At 51.2% G+C, this 15,373-nt stretch overlaps 1 protein-coding gene across 5 annotated transcripts in view; it reads left to right on the top strand.

Annotated features, from left to right (window-relative positions):
* Positions 1–15,373, top strand: part of SMTNL1 (smoothelin like 1) — a 208,942-nt gene that overhangs the window by 191,224 nt on the left and 2,345 nt on the right. The window contains exons 1-7 of one of the 5 annotated variants that reach the window (XM_059709337.1): positions 3,642–3,786; positions 11,141–11,820; positions 12,066–12,198; positions 12,306–12,357; positions 13,394–13,552; positions 13,744–13,858; positions 13,969–14,120. In XM_059709337.1, coding sequence (XP_059565320.1) covers positions 3,759–3,786; positions 11,141–11,820; positions 12,066–12,198; positions 12,306–12,357; positions 13,394–13,552; positions 13,744–13,858; positions 13,969–14,120 — 1,319 coding nt within the window. In that variant the 5' untranslated portion in view covers positions 3,642–3,758. Of the gene's footprint in view, positions 1–3,641; positions 3,787–4,566; positions 4,711–10,694; positions 10,907–11,140; positions 11,821–12,065; positions 12,199–12,305; positions 12,358–13,393; positions 13,553–13,743; positions 13,859–13,968; positions 14,121–15,373 lie in introns of those variants that run through there. The other 4 variants (XM_059709333.1, XM_059709334.1, XM_059709335.1 and 1 more) reach the window with 4 other exon arrangements.

Below are 15,373 nucleotides of genomic sequence, written 5' to 3'. Positions count from 1 at the left end.
CCCTATCCACTGAGCAAAACCAGCTAGGGTGCTCTGATGTTTTAAAGTTGAGGTATAACATTGGTACAGTAAAGTGTGTAAAATACACAAATCTTAAGCTTAATTTTAAAATATACATTCTCCTATAACTACCACTCAGATCAAGATACATAATATTTCCAGCAGCCTAAAACTTATCTCATGTTCCTTCCCAGTCAATACCTCCTCTCCTGCAGTTAATCACTATTTTGATTTCTATCACTATCAGTTTTGCCTATTATTGAACTAAATGTAAATGGAATTATGCATTATTTCTGTTTTTAGCTCAATGTAGTGTCTATAAGATTACATCCATATTGTTGTGTTTATGTTATTCATTTTTTTTATTACTATCTAGCATTGAATTGTATGAATAAGCCACAATTCATTTATTCATCCATTCATTGATGAACTTTGAGGTGGTTTCCAGTTTGGGGCTATTATGACTAATGCCGCCATGAATATTATTGTCCATATGTTTTAGTAGACCTATGTTGCCCTAGTTTTTGCTTTTGGAAATATAGTCAACATATTATGGAATATTAAGAAATTGTATGAGAAAAGGAGATCAGTTTTTATAAGAGAAATCTGTTTTTTAGATGGGGTTTTTATTAGGGTGGAATGAAAGGTTAAATACTGTATGATTCCCTTTATTTTTTAATATATTTTTATTAATTTCAGAGAGGAAGAGAGAAGGAGAAAAAGGGAGAGAGAGAGAGAGAGAGAGAGAGAGAGAGAGAGAGAGAGAGAAGAGAGAATCATTGATTGGCTGCCTCCTCATACCCCACACTGGGGATTGAGTTTGCAACTTGGAATTGAACCAGTGATGTCCTGGTTCATAGGTCAACCACTGAGCACGCCAGCCGGGCTGTATGATTCCCTTTAAATAACATTCTCAAAACAACAAAATTATAGAAATGGAGAAGAGACTGATGGTTGCCCGGGGTTAGCACTGGGGGTGGGGGGAGGCGGGAGGTGTGCCTATAAAGGACAAAGGGGACCTTTGTGGTGATGGACACGTTCTGTGTCCCATTTGTGGAGGCGGTTACACAGATCTACAGATATGGTAAGGTGTCGTAGAACTAGGCACACCACTGTGCCCATGTCAGTTTCCTGGCTTTGATATTGCATATAGTTATGCAAGATTTAACCTTTAGTGGAAGCTAGGTGAAGAATACACAAGGGTACTATTTATGCAACTTCCTGTAAACCTATAACTATTTCAAAATAAAAAGGTTTTCAAAATCATTACAAAAAGAAAGCAAACAAAAAAGATAATGTCATGAAAGCACCTAGTTCATGACAGATGCTCAATAAAAATAAATCATTATATTTTTTTAAATTTTTAGACTTTTATTAAGGCAAATGTAAAACATACAGAAATAGAGGGGGTAAATGGTGATGGATAAAATGAAATAAAATAACAACAAATAAATATTTAATTTAAAAATAAAACATACAGAAAATTGGAGAGCACAGTATATTGAACTTCCATATACCCATCACCGGGATTTAACAATTATTAACATTTAATCACATTTTCTTAATCTATTTTTATCTGTAACAAATAACGTCTTTTTCCACAGTGCCCTTAAAACTATAGTATTTCTTAATGTCATCTAATGCATATATTCAATCTCCCCCAATTTTTCAAGAATGGCTTTTTACAGTGGCAAAAACATGAGCTCTACTCTCTTAACAAATTTTCAAGTGCACAAAACAGTATTGTTAACTATATGCTCAACGTTGAACAGATCTTATGTAGATCTTATTCATCTTGAATAGCCGAAACTTTATACCGTCGAACAGCAATTCCACATTTTCCCCTTGCGCTAATACCTGGGAAATCATTGTTCTTATTGATGATTATGTTATTGTTACTATCTACTATGAGACTGTGTCTTTTCCTTGCTAGACTCACTAGTATACAGTTGGAAATTTGAAGAGCTATAAATAGGAATCTCAAATTGTCCCTGTTAAGTTTTGTCTTGTAAAAGACAGTTTCTATAGCCCCAGGCTTTCAATTCAGATACCTCATCCAAAACTGCTGACCTCTGTCTACACGCTGAAGCTCTAGCCCCTCACTCTATCCTGGGGTATTACCCCTTCCCAGCCTCCCAAAGGGGAGTTGGGTATTTGTTACTCGCCGTGATCAGTAGCGTCCTCTTGGATGGGACCTCAGCCTTGAGGAAGGGATGCAAGGTTGTCACCCAGGATCTCCCCACATGGGCCCTGACCACTCATGAGGGGTGTGGAGAGTACAAAGACAGCCCAGTTGAACTCCCCTGAAATGAGCAGAAGACAAGAGAATACCCATGTCAAGGGCTTGAACGGACTGGTCATTCGATGAGCTTGAACAGCAAGACAGCGCAGTCCTAGTCCCTGTTACCCACTGGCACCATTCCTCACCACCCTCACCTCCACTGCTGACAATCTGGTCCACATCACCAACCACCATCTTGCATTACTGTAGCAGTCTCCTCGCTGGTTTGCCCACTTGGTTCATGCTTCCCCGTCAGGCTATTCTCAAAACAGCAGCCAGAGGGATCTTGTCAAAACCTAAAGTTAGATCGTGTCACTTCACAACCTAAGATACTCCAATGGCTTCCAATCAGAGAATAAAAGCCAAAGTCCTTACAATGGCCTCTAAGGCCCCATGTGATTCAGCCCCCACTGCCTTTGTCTCCTACCATTCTCCAGCTCCATCCCTCTGCCCAGCCTTGCTGGCCTCCTTCCGATGAACCAAACACCAAGCACACCCTTGCCTTTCCCTTGCTGTGCCCTCTGCCTGGGTTGTTCTCTCCCAGATAGCTGCATGCCTCCCCCTCCCACCTCCTTCAGGTGTTTACTCCAATATCACCGTCTCAGTGATGCCTTCCTGGATCACTCTAAGTACATCACCCCACCCCCCAAAATAAAACACCTCCTTTTCTCTGCTACCTTTCCCCCTGTAGAACCTATCACCAACTAATATAACATGTTCTATATTTTGATTTTCTTACTATCCACACTAAAGTGTGAGCTCAGTGATCTAGTTTTGCCCATTTTTTGTTGTGTTCACTGCTGTGTCTCCAGCATATACAAGGTGTTCAAAAACCATTTGATCAATGAATACACGAAACTGTCTAAGAGAAGTTTTAATGAGTGATTCAGTGATCTTATATTTTGCTGTTTTCAATACCCAATGATGGTAGGGCTAGAAGAGAAATGGGTTTTAATTTTTAAAAAGGACAGCAGGCCAGAGAGAGATATGAAAAAGCTCACCAATCTTGGGCAGATAAACTGTGGATCTCAATACTGGAGATTGCCAACAACCATCAATACTGAACTGTTCACCATGGGTACCCAAACCTCGCTTTCAGATCATCCCAAGCACAGGCCCCCAAGTTCCAACTCCAAAGTTCTATTAACTAAGTAATTAACTCATGCGTTCAATATATTGAGCACCTCATATGAACCAGGCAATTTGCTAGTTCCTGGGCATACAGCCATGAGCAGAGTACATACAGTCCCTGCCTCATAGAGCTTAGAGTCTAATGAGAGAGTCAGATAATAAGGTAAATTTGGATCCCAATAAATAGTATGAAGAAAATAAAACAGGCTGGAATAATGGAATGGAACTGAAGGTCACAGAGCCCTCTCCGAGGAAATGAAATTAGAGCTGAGAGCAGAAGAATGGGAAGGAGCTAGTCTCGCAAAGAGCAAAAGCAAAAAGGTTACAATCCTGCGTGTGGCAAGGAATGGATTTATTTAAGGAACAGGAAGGAGGTCAGTGTGGCTGAAGTGGTGGGGCCGGGAGTGGGGGCTGGGGGAGCCACAGCTTCCTAAGTTGTGTGTGTTGGCGGCGGGAGGGGGTGGGTAAGGGGGGAATGCCCTGCACACATTTTCCAAAAAGTAGTGCCTCTCATAGGACATATTGAGAAGGTAAAGATGTGTTTGGTTTTTCTGAGCAAAATCTAGATTCAGTACAAAAACGTGCACAGAGCCTACTGTGTACCCGTCACTTCACTCAAAACAGAGCTCAGCTTTGTGTTTCTAAACTCTAAGCCCAGGGTCTCCTTGACCCATCAATCTTCTCCTCCTTGCCCCTCCCCCCTCCAAATCTCTGTCCAGTGTGAGCCAGGGGACTCCCAAGACACCCCAGTATAGTCCGGACAGCAGCTGTCCCACTCTCTCCCTCCTGAGCCCACCCTCCAGCAGCTGCTTTGTCTCAGGAAGAGTAAAAGGAACTATTTAAAGACACAAGGTGGGGGGCGGGGCAACGGAGGCCTAGCCTGGGCTCTGGATGAACAGGGGAGGCCAGAGGGCTGGGGACCATCCAAATGGGCCTGCAGATGGTTTTCCAGGTCTCCAGGGCCGGGCAAGTACATTGGGACGAAAGAGGACCAGCGAATGCATGCTGCTGGGGTCAGGGCAGGAGGCGCGCCCTATGATTGAAAGGTGCCACCTGTCAGATCTTCATGGGAAACCTGAGCCTCCCAGGTCAGGGGAAAGTGTTGTACCAACAGGGCGTAAACAATGCTCTTCGGGGGCCCAAGGCTCTTGAAATGGGGGTGGGGTGGAAGGAGGGCGGAAGGTGGAGGGGGCAGGGACAGAAGCACCGGGGGCTAGAGGCCTCTGGCAGCCAGGAGTGAGGCTGCTCAGCTAGAAGAAGGAGACAGCTCCCAAGGCCCCGGGCAGAGGCCCCCCCAGGTAAGAGAAGCCCCGAGCTCCTTTCTCAGGGGCCCCCCTTGATCTGCCAACCCCTCTCCCACATTCCAAGGGCGGATGCCTCCAAGCAGGGCCCCGGAGTTGGAGAAACCCAGGCTTCTTTTGAGATGCCAGAGCTCAGGGACTCAGCCTCTGGGGTGCTGAGCAACCTGAGGTCACCTACAGAGCAGCCTGCAGGAGGCCACCCACAGGGAGGCCTGCTGGGCAGAGGGGCTCCCTGGTTCAGCTGGGCAGGGTGGCAGACTCTCCAAGCAGCTAGGAGTGGCCTCAGGACCACCGGAAGGCAGATGGGGTGGCGGAGGGTCTGACGGTGTCAGCAGAACCATCAAATGTCATCAACACTATTTGAGGCTTGGAACTGGGGCTCCTGGGTTCTTTTCCTTCGGGTCTGCCAAGAGCAACAGGAAGGGGAGAGGAACTATGTGCAGGGCAGGCATGCTACGCAGGCTTCCTGGGGAAGGAAGGAGGAAAGAAAGTAGAGAGGAAGGAAGGAAAGAGAGAGCTCAATGCCTCAGCCATGTCTGACTGTCCACCCCCATCCGTGAGAGGCCCCGCACCCTGGGCTGGAGCCTTGGAAGGACACACGGGCTGAGCACCTGGTGGGAGCAGCATCTTTGGCTCAGGCTCCAGCTAGTTGTCAGGAGACCTGGGTTCTAGGTACGGGTTGGCCATTTAATTGTCCTATGACATTAATCAAGGGACTTCACCTGCCCCAGCTTCAAATTCCTAATGTGTACAAGGGGGCCAATCCCGCCTGTTCCCAAGGGTTAGAGGGGGGAACCAGCAAGGTAAAGCAGGGTGTTATGTGAGCTATAAGCTGCTCTAGAGTTGTTCATGCTGGGGGTGGGGTGTTTCTGAGTTTCTTCACTCTTGTCTATTTATGACAAGCCCGGAGGGTGGAAAGCAGAGGTGATGAACACACAGCATGGCTGAGGTGTGTGTGTGTGTGTGTGTGTGTGTGTGTGTGTGTGTGTGTGTGTGTGTACACCTGTCCTTCGCCTCCGCCACCCTAAGGGTGTAGCATGTAGATGAAGGGAAAGATGGTTGCAGCACTTTGCTATGTCTTAGCCAATTACTACCACACTTTGAGGTCTAAAAAGGGCTGGTTATCAACGGACTGGCCTTCAGTTCTCTTTGCCTTGTCTCACCAACTAAGTGCCCTCATGGCCGGGTCAGGGCCTTAATCTGGTACATGGCTGGGAGGAGGCCAGCCTACACAGTACCAGCTGATGTGTGATGAGCGTGCCTTCCCCAGCACGCAGGCTTCAAAGTGCTTCCTATGCAATGTGTCCTTAACCCTCCACCATCCCTGTGCAACGAGACCTATTTTTACCTCCAAAAATCAAAACGCCAGGAGGGCAGGTAGCTTGCTCAAGGTCACACCATCAGTACACAGTGGGAGCTGGGATCCCATCGTAGGAAGACTTTGGAGTCACGAATCTTGACCACCACTCCATACCGCCTTCCAAGCAAGGGCGCAGGGCAGTAAGGGGTTGTGCAGGTCATTCCGACCAGGGTGGGCGATACTTCTGCTAAGCATGGCATTGCTCAGGGAGGTGGTAGTGGTGCCTCAGGAAAAGCAGCAAAAAATAAAAGAAAAAAACCATGGTCAAAGAGGCTTAGGGAGCCCTAGCTGGTTTTGCTTAGTGGATAGAGCATCAGCCTGTGGACTGGAGGGTCCCAGGTTCGATTCCCGTCAAGGGCACATGCCCAGGTTGTGGGCTCAATCCCCAGTGTGGGGCATACAGGAGGCAGCTGATCAAGGATTCTCTCTCATCATTGATGTTTCTATCTCTCTCTCCCTCTTCCTTCCTGTCTGAAATCAATAAAAATATATATCTTTTTAAAAAAAAGAGGTTTGGGGAAAAGTTAGTTAAATAAAGCTAAGCCAAGTTAAGGTTTCTTTACTATGGGGTATCTAAGTGTTCATGAAGTTGCATATTTTAAAAGGGTAAAGATTAGGTTCTGGAACAACCTTAGCCAGAGACTAAACCCCTCAGCCCTTATTAATGTCTTAGGAGACCCTAATTTCCCACAGAACACAGTGTGGGAAAACTGATCTAGACCCATCATGTCATTATGGGCAGAAACTGAGGCCCAGAGAGGCAAAGGGACTTGCCCAGGTCTCAGAGTGAGTGCCTAGGAGATGGGGGTCAAGGCCAGCCCCATGTGCATTCCATGTCTCCGCTCACTTGTCCCCTCTAATACAGGCTGGAGCAGCTGAACCATGAAGGGCTCTGGTGGGAGGGGCAGAACTAGAACAGTGTGAACACCTTTGCCAATTCCACCTGCTTCCTAGGAAACGGCGGGGCACAAGTCCAGGGACCCCAGGACCTGGTCTGGGGCAGTAAGACCCAGGAACCGAGCCCTGGCCCCCTCTGCCTGTCCTGCCTCTGTCCCAATTACCCAGGTGCCCTGGGAACTATCACCCAGAGCGATGGCCCTGCGGAGGGCAGGAGGTATTTTTAGCCAGTGACAGGGGTGTCTGCTTTTCTTACTGGCTGAGTCATGCCCTGAACACTATTTGGGGGTTGTTTTCTTTGTAAACAGACCCCTGAGAAGGGCAGGATGATGAAGGAGGGGGCCCCAAACTCCCCCCCTCCAATCCACCTGTTATTGTAGATCCTAGAGTACATACAGTACTTGAATAGGAAACCCCAAGTTAAGGTGTCATAATCTCCCTCCCCTCACCAAGCCCAGGCAGTTGGAGGATCACATTTCCCTGCAGAGGTTTGAGAGCGTTGTTTCTATTCTCCACCGAAGGAAACTCTTCCATGCCTAGGCTCAACTTTTCCGAGGACCAGAGGCTGGCAGAGCTGGCAGAGGCTGAGATCAGCGGACTCAGGGATCCCCAAACTTCAGGCACTCTTATACCACCTCCCTGATTTAGCTCTATCTGTACCACCTGCTTTCCTGAATGTCTTCCTCTGAACTAACTTATTTGTAAATTCAACAAATGTGTGTGTTTTTTAAGAAACATTATATCACTACTAAAGGCCTGGTACACGAATTTGTGCACAGGTGGGCTCTGGCTGGCCCGCCCCCTGATGGGGGCCCATCGGGCTGGGCCGGGGGAGGGGAGGGGCCGCGGGCGGTTGGCCAGCCAGCCCTGCACCCCATAGGGGTATTGGGGGCCAATCGGGGGCCAGGCTGGTGGGGGTAGGTCCAATTGGGGCCCGGATGAGGCTAATTGACTGCCACAGTGCGTGTCATAGCCACTGGTCATTCTGATCGTTTCACCCTTTTGTTCACTGGACTTTAATATATATACTAGAGGCCTGTTGCACGAAGAGATTCATGCAATAGGCCTTCCCTTGCCTTGGCTGCTGGCACCGGTTTGCCTCTGGCACCCGGGACCCAGGCCTTCGCTCTGGCCGGGCTCCAGCCGGAGCTGGCCCCGGAGCCATCAGGCTTCGCTCCTCCACTTGGAGCCTACGTATGCAAATTAACCGCCATCTTTGTTGGGTTAATTTGCATGCTCTCCTGATTGGTTGGTTAGTGTAGTGGAGGTATGGTCAATTTACACATTTGTTTATTATTAGGTAAGATAGATTGGAAATGGAAGCAATGGAGACAAAACAGTATTTTTTTTTAATTAAATCTTTATTGTTCAGATTATTACATTTGTTCCTTTTTTTTTTCCCCCCATAACTCCCCTCCTCCCAGTTCCCGCCCTACCCTCCGCCCTCACTCCCCACCCACTGTCCTCATCCATAGGTGCACGATTTTTGTCCAGTCTCTTCCCACATCTCCCACACCCCTTTCCCCCCCAAGAATAGTCAGTCCATTCTCTTTCTATGTCCCTGATTCTATTATAATCAACAGTTTATTCTGTTCATCAGATTATTTATTCACTTGATTCTTAGATTCACTTGTTGATAGATGCATATTTGTTGTTCATAATTTGTATCTTTACCTTTTTCTTCCTCTTCCTCTTCTTAAAGGATACCTTTCAGCATTTCATATAATCCTGGTTTGGTGGTGATGAACACCTTTAGCTTTTCCTTATCTGTGAAGCTCTTTATCTGACCTTCAATTCTGAATGATAGCTTTGCTGGATAAAGTAATCTTGGTTGTAGGTTCTTGGTATTCATCACTTTGAATATTTCTTGCCACTCCCTTCTGGCCTGCAAAGTTTCTGTTGAGAAATCAGCTGACAGTCGTATGGGTATTCCCTTGTAGGTAACTGAGTTTCTTTCTCTTGCTGTTTTTAAGATTCTCTCTTTATCTTTTGCTCTTGGCATTTTAATTATGATGTGTCTTGGTGTGGTCCTCTTTGGATTCCTTTTGTTTGGGGTTCTCCGCGCTTCTTGGACCTGTAAGTCCATTTCTTTCACCAGGTGGGGGAAGTTTTCTGTCATTATTTCTTCAAATAGGTTTTCAATATCTTGGTCTCTCTCATCTTCTGGCACCCCTATAATTCTGATGTTGGTACGCTTGAAGCTGTCCCAGAGGCTCCTTACACTATCCTCGCATTTTTGGATTCTTTTTTCATTTTGCTTTTCCGGTTGGATGTTTTTTGCTTCCTCGCATTTCAAATCATTGACTTGATTCTTGCGCTCCTCTGGTCTGCTGTCGGGCGTCTGTATAATATTCGTTATTTCAGTCCGTGTGTGCTTAATTTCTAGTTGGTTCCCCAATATAAGATCGAGGGTCTTATTAGTTTTCGTGTAGATCTCATTAAGTTTATCGGCAGCTTCTAAACAGCTCTTGAGAGACCTTAAAAGTGTGGTTCTGAACTCTATTTCTTCCATTGACAATTTTGTCCTGTTTCTTTGTCTCCGCATTTTGTTATGCTTCCTTGGTGCACCCCCTAGTGGTCTTTGTTCGCAGTCCTATAGATAAATCTTGATTGTTGTAGCTAATTCCAGGGAGGGTTTGACCTCCAGGCCAAGTGGCTATGAGATTCAGCTGTGTCAGCGGTGAGAGAACTTCTGTCCTCTAGGGAGGTGCTAATCTAGCCTTTGCCTGAGGCTATCCGGCAAATGCCTCTGTGCAGGGCTTGGGCAGGACGGGTCCAACAGGATCAACAGCGTGGGCCGGAGAGAGCAGTTATGGCGGCTCTCAGTCCTGTCCCAAGGGGCTCTGCCTCTCTGAGTCCCAGCACCCGCTGCAAAGCTCAGAGAGAAAGCTGCACTCGCTCTGACCGAAGCCAGACAGTCCCGCTTCTCCCGCCTGAGTCTGGGTCCCTAAAGACTCGCCCGGATCTGGAGCTCAGAGTCTGCGACTCCCTCCCGATTGAAAACAACAACCGCGCCCTCCGCCGCCAGCCCGCTCCGCGCACTCCGCACCTCAGAATTTGACTTCAGCACTGCGCCTCCTCTGAGTGTCCGTATGCGTTTCTCTTTCCTCCTAGTTGTAGGACTTCCACTCAGCCAGCGTTCCTGTGGTTCTGGGTGATGTCCCTTCCGTTTTTTGGTTTCACTTTTGAAATAGTTGTTCAAAGCAGCAAACTCCGGCGTTAACCTATGCCGCCATCTTGGTTCTCCAAACGGCCGAGACAAAACAGTATTATTAAACCCTATCTAACTGCTCCTTTCTGCTTTGGGCTCTGTGCCTGAGGCTCACTACCACCACTGTTCCAGAATGCTAGTGTGGAATTGTAACCACCCAAGCATCGTCCTGTGCAACAAAAGGCTGCTAGTTCGATGCCCGGTCCGGACACATACCTGGGTTGCGGGTTCTATACCTGGTCGGGATATGTATGGAAGGCAACCAATGTTTCTCTCTCATTGATTTATCTCTTTTCTCTCTCTCTCTCTCTTTCTCTCTTTCTCTCTCTCTCTCTCTCTCTCCATTCCTTCTCTAAGTATGTCCTCAAGTGAGGATTAAAAAAAAGAGGCAAAAATCATTGAAAAGGCATTATGTGACCTAATATTCTTTTGTTGTTGTTGTTAATCCTCACCTGAGGATATTTTTTCCATTGATTTTTAGAGTGGAAAGGGGGAGGGAAAGGAAGAGAGAGAGAGAGAGAGAGGGAGAGGGAGAGAGAAAACATCGATGTGAGGGAGACGCATAGATTGGTTGCCTCCCCACATACCCTGCAACCCAGGGATGTATCTTTGACGGAAATCGAACCTGTGACACTTCAGTGCACTGGGTGAATCTCTAACCACTGAGCAACACTGGCCAGGGCATGACCTACTGTTCTTTAAAGCCCAAGCCACAATCTGCAAAGGTAGGTGGACACCACCCAACATTAAGTCAGCGCGGCCCACTCCCCACCTCTCGGGAAGCAGCACTCTGTCCCTTCATTTCACCCCAGGGAAGTGGATTCTCTGGTCACATGTCCAAGTAGGGGCACCCAGGACTGAAGCCCAGGCCTCCAGACTCCTGGCCGGCGCTGCCTGCGGGCGGGCTTTCACCTCGTGCAGGATGGGCATGACCAGGCCTGCTTGTCTTCTCTTCCCAGAGATGGAGCAGAAGGAAGGGAAGCCCTCTGAGGACGGGACCACTGACTCCCCAGGGACCCCAGGGACGCCGGGAGGTGACACCTCTGCAGGGGAGGCGGCCAAAGGCACCAGCACCGCCACAGAGGGGCCTCCGGAGGGGGCAGGAAAGCAGGAAAGAGCTCCAGCTGAGGGAGGTGCTTCGGCAGAATTCCCGGGGGAAGCCAATGGGTTGGATGAGGCCAAGGTGGAGTCCAACGTGGAGGCTGAACTTCCAAAGGAGGACGGTGGGAAGGAAGAGACCAAAGGGGCTCCTCAGGGGATGACGGGTGGGAAAGGAGAGACCAACTCTGAACCCAAGGAGGCCGAGGGACAGGAGGGCATGGTGTTGGCCACTGCGAAGCAGAAGGCTGAGGGGAAAGCGGCCGAGCCCGCATCCGGGGAGAAAGCTGACGTGGAGGACCCGGCCAAGGCTGAGCTGGAGCAGGGCACTGCGGAGCAGGAGGCCGGGGCCGGGGAGGCTGATGGGGAGCAGGAGGCCACGGCAGCCTCTCGGGAGGAGGGCGCCAAGACGGAGGAGCCCAAGGTTGAAGCCCAGGCGAAAGCCAGTGCCCCAGAGGCCACATCAGGCTCTGAGAAAAAGGCTGCTCTGGAAGACCAGGCCCAGGCTGAGCCACAGGAGAGCGACACGAGGGAGGAGGAGGTGAGTGAGGCGGAGGAGAGGAGGGGGCCCCACAATGTTCAGGAGTCCCCTGCCCCCAGGGAAGCAAGGCCCCTGTGCTTTATTTCCTGGGGGAGTCCAGTCTTCCTCCCACGGATAGCAAGAGCCTGGGGTGGGGGCTGCTGCGCCGTGTCCCAGGCTGCCTTGCAGATCTTTCTGAAGGCCTCACAGAGCCCTGGGCAAGCACTTGTGCGACTGTGAGCTCACCCAGACCATGTTGGTTCCAGGAGTCAGGCGGTCCCCATGAAGAGCAGGATCAGGGTGCGGAGAGAGCGTCGGAGGAAGGGGCAGGGGTGAGTCCCAGCTCCCCCGAGGAATGGCCCGAGAGCCCCACGGAGGAGGGTCAAGGCCTCAGCCCAGGTGAGTGAGAGCCAGGAGCCCACAGGCTGCTGCAGGGGCTCTCCTGGGGGTCGTGCAGGGAGCGGTCATGGTGGACTCACCTCCCTCCCCCTGCTCCTTTCCTGCAGATGGGTTGGGCCCAGACACTGCAGCTTCCGGAGAGACCAGTCCCTCCGCCAGGTAATGCCCGACCCCGGGGCCTGGCTCCAAATCCCTCTAACTCCAGCTCCCCTCACCTGGGCCTGGGCCTCCCCAGCACCTGGCCTTGAGAAGTCCAGGGTTCCTGTTATTCAGCCCCTTTCCCAGGGCAGAGCCCAGGAAGCTGAAGGAGCCAGGGCTTGGAGCCCAGGGAGCATCAGCACAGCTGCCCCCTCCCCCCCCACCCCCCCATCACTGGCCTCTCAGCATCCCTGGCAGGTCTTATGGAGGCCCTCATCTTGCCACTCAGCATGTTTCCACGGTGCCAAGCACCTTATATAGAGCATGAGCAGAAAGCCCGAGTTTGGACGACGACTCTGCCACTTACCAGCTGTGTGACCTCGGCCATGTCACTTCGCCTCTTCTCATCTGTGAAGTGGGTGCAGTAACTGTGCCTCCCTCGTAGGATCAGGGTGAGGCTTCAATGGTATAACGTGAACAAAGCACTGAGCACAGTGCCTGGTGCCCAGCGGGTGCGGGAGGAAAATGTAGTCATGAGAAGACTCTTCCTTTGTTTTGGCCTGAGATCCACCTCTGTGTTACTGTCTTAGAGAAAAATAACTGAATCCTCACTGAGCTCGCAGGTAGCTACGTGGCAGGCTCTGAACTCCCCTTCTTACTCAAGCCTCAGCGCCATCCTGTCAGGCAGGTGCGTGCTGCCCCCTTTACAGATGAGGAAGCTGGGGCTCGGAGAAGTAACACGAACAGTGCCAAGATCACACAGCAAATAAGAGGCAAAGCCAGGACTCAGACTCAGGTCAGACCTCAGACTTGCCCTAGTTCTGCCCTCACATACCACCAGACCACACACTCCCCAAGTTAGACTGAGCCTCACTATTCCTTCCAGCCCCTCCCAGGGCTGGGCACAGGAAATGGGTGCCAAGAGTGGGTGCCCCAACTGTCCATGCCCCTTCGGACTGCAAGGACCCCCCACCCCCAACCTGCTCCCACCCCTTCCCTGTACCCTATACTGGCTGGTTCCCGCCCCTCTTACTGGTCTCTGAACTTTTCTGCGTAGTGAGTCTTCACCCAGCGAGGTGCCCCAGAGTCCCACGGAGCCCCCTCCCTCCCAGGAGAAGAAGAAGGAGAAGGCACCAGAACGCAGGGTGGCAGCCCCTGCCCGGCCCCGGGGGGCCCGGGCACAGAACCGCAAAGCCATCGTGGACAAGTTTGGAGGGTAGGATGCAGGCGAGAAATGGCTGGGCTGGGCTTTCCCAGGATGTGGGTTGGTAGGATGGAGGCCTCAGGGGGTGGGAACAGCCCAGGCCAAGGTGGGAGGGTTGACCCGGGGCTGGGGCTCCTCCCTGATGGCGCTCTCGGTGGCCTCCCACCTCTCTGGCCTGGCCTTCTCCATCCCTCCGCTCACAGGGCAGCCTCCGGCCCCACGGCCCTGTTCCGGAACACGAAGGCAGCCGGGGCAGCCATCGGCAGCGTCAAGAACATGCTCTTGGAGTGGTGCAGGGCCATGACGAGACACTACGAGGTGGGCACGGGCGGGACCCTTCCCCAGGGCGGCAGTGCCCGGGAGGGCTGCGTGGTGCGGAGCCCAGAGGGTGGGAGTCTCACGGAGGCCGCCCCTCCCGCCGCCCGCAGCACGTGGACATTCAGAACTTCTCGTCAAGCTGGAGCAGCGGCATGGCCTTCTGCGCCCTCATCCACAAGTTCTTCCCCGAGGCCTTTGACTACGCCGAGCTGGACCCCACCAAGCGCCGGCACAACTTCACCTTGGCCTTCTCCACCGCAGAGTAAGCCACAGCCAGGACCCCGAGGCTCGGTGCCCACGCCTAAGGCCTAAGGCCAGCGCCGCGCCCACAGGGGTGGGGGAATGTGGCCACGCATTGGCGTAGCCAACAGTCTTTGATCACCAGAAACGGGTTCAGGACAGAGCAGCAGGCAAAATCCCTGCTTGCCCTGTAGCTTATAGTCAGAGGGAGAGAGATCATAAACACACGCATATGAAATATCATGCCCAGGAGGAATAGGTGCCCTAAAGACAGCGCCAGCAGAGGGAGGGGTAGAGAAGGGGGCGGGGTCAGGCCTGCTGTTCCAGACAGGGCGGTGGGAGGACTTGGGGTCAGACTCTGACTCGGCCACTTGTTGGCTGTGTAATCTTGGACAGGCTCCTTTACCTCTCCGAGCCTCATACTCCGATGTTTAAAACGGGCACGAGGTATCCTCTTTTCCGGGGCTATAGTGAGAATTAAGTAAATAATTGAGTGAAGTCCCTGTAACAGTACCTAACGCACAGAAGACACTTCGCAAGAGCCTTAGCGGCCGCTCCTATAGTGTAGTGAACGAGATCACAGCTGTAAGACAGGCTTCACTTTGGAACCAGGAGGCGGGTTTATTCCTGAGACTCAGAGCTGGGTGCCAGGCGTGATGGTGGGATGGAGCCATGGGTGGTACTAGAAAGGCGGGAAGGGTGTGAGGAACAGAGTGGCCCAAGGAAGAACCCGAGAGCCAGATACCACTGCCGAGTGGGGGACAGGGAGGCACTCCCATCAGCAAAGCACTACAGCCAGACATCTGTGCCCACCGAGGCCTGGTCGCTTCCCGGTGCTCAGGACTCCCCAAGCACTCACGCCAGCAGCGCCTGCTTTCTCCTGTCCCAGGGAGAGGCCTCCGAGCCACCTGGCAGAGACAGGACTGTGCAGAGGACGTGGCCAGTGAGGGCAACTCTGGGCGCACTTCTATAGCCCGGGACAGGGAAGAAGTCTGCAGATGTTAGCAGCACCTGGGTCTGGGAGGCTGAGCCCTCCGGTCGTGTGCGGGCCTGGCCACCAGCCTGCAGGGAAGCCTGGGACAGCAGCCTCCCCTCTCTGGGCCTGTGTCCCCCCCATCCGCGAAATGAGAGCTTTGGATAGTGATCTGTGCTTTCAGATGCGTGTTTCCCCCAGCAGATTTCTCAAAATAGTAAGTGAATGCCCGACATATAAAACAAATTAAAGGGGAACCTTTCCGGTTGGGGGATTCCAGGAGCTTAATGCCCAACCTCCCT

The sequence above is a fragment of the Myotis daubentonii genome, chromosome 9, assembly GCF_963259705.1.
Source record: "Myotis daubentonii chromosome 9, mMyoDau2.1, whole genome shotgun sequence".
NCBI classification, from domain to species: domain Eukaryota; kingdom Metazoa; phylum Chordata; class Mammalia; order Chiroptera; family Vespertilionidae; genus Myotis; species Myotis daubentonii.
The sequence above is the reverse complement of the archived record's forward strand: the minus strand, read 5'-3'. Positions and strand labels throughout refer to the sequence as shown.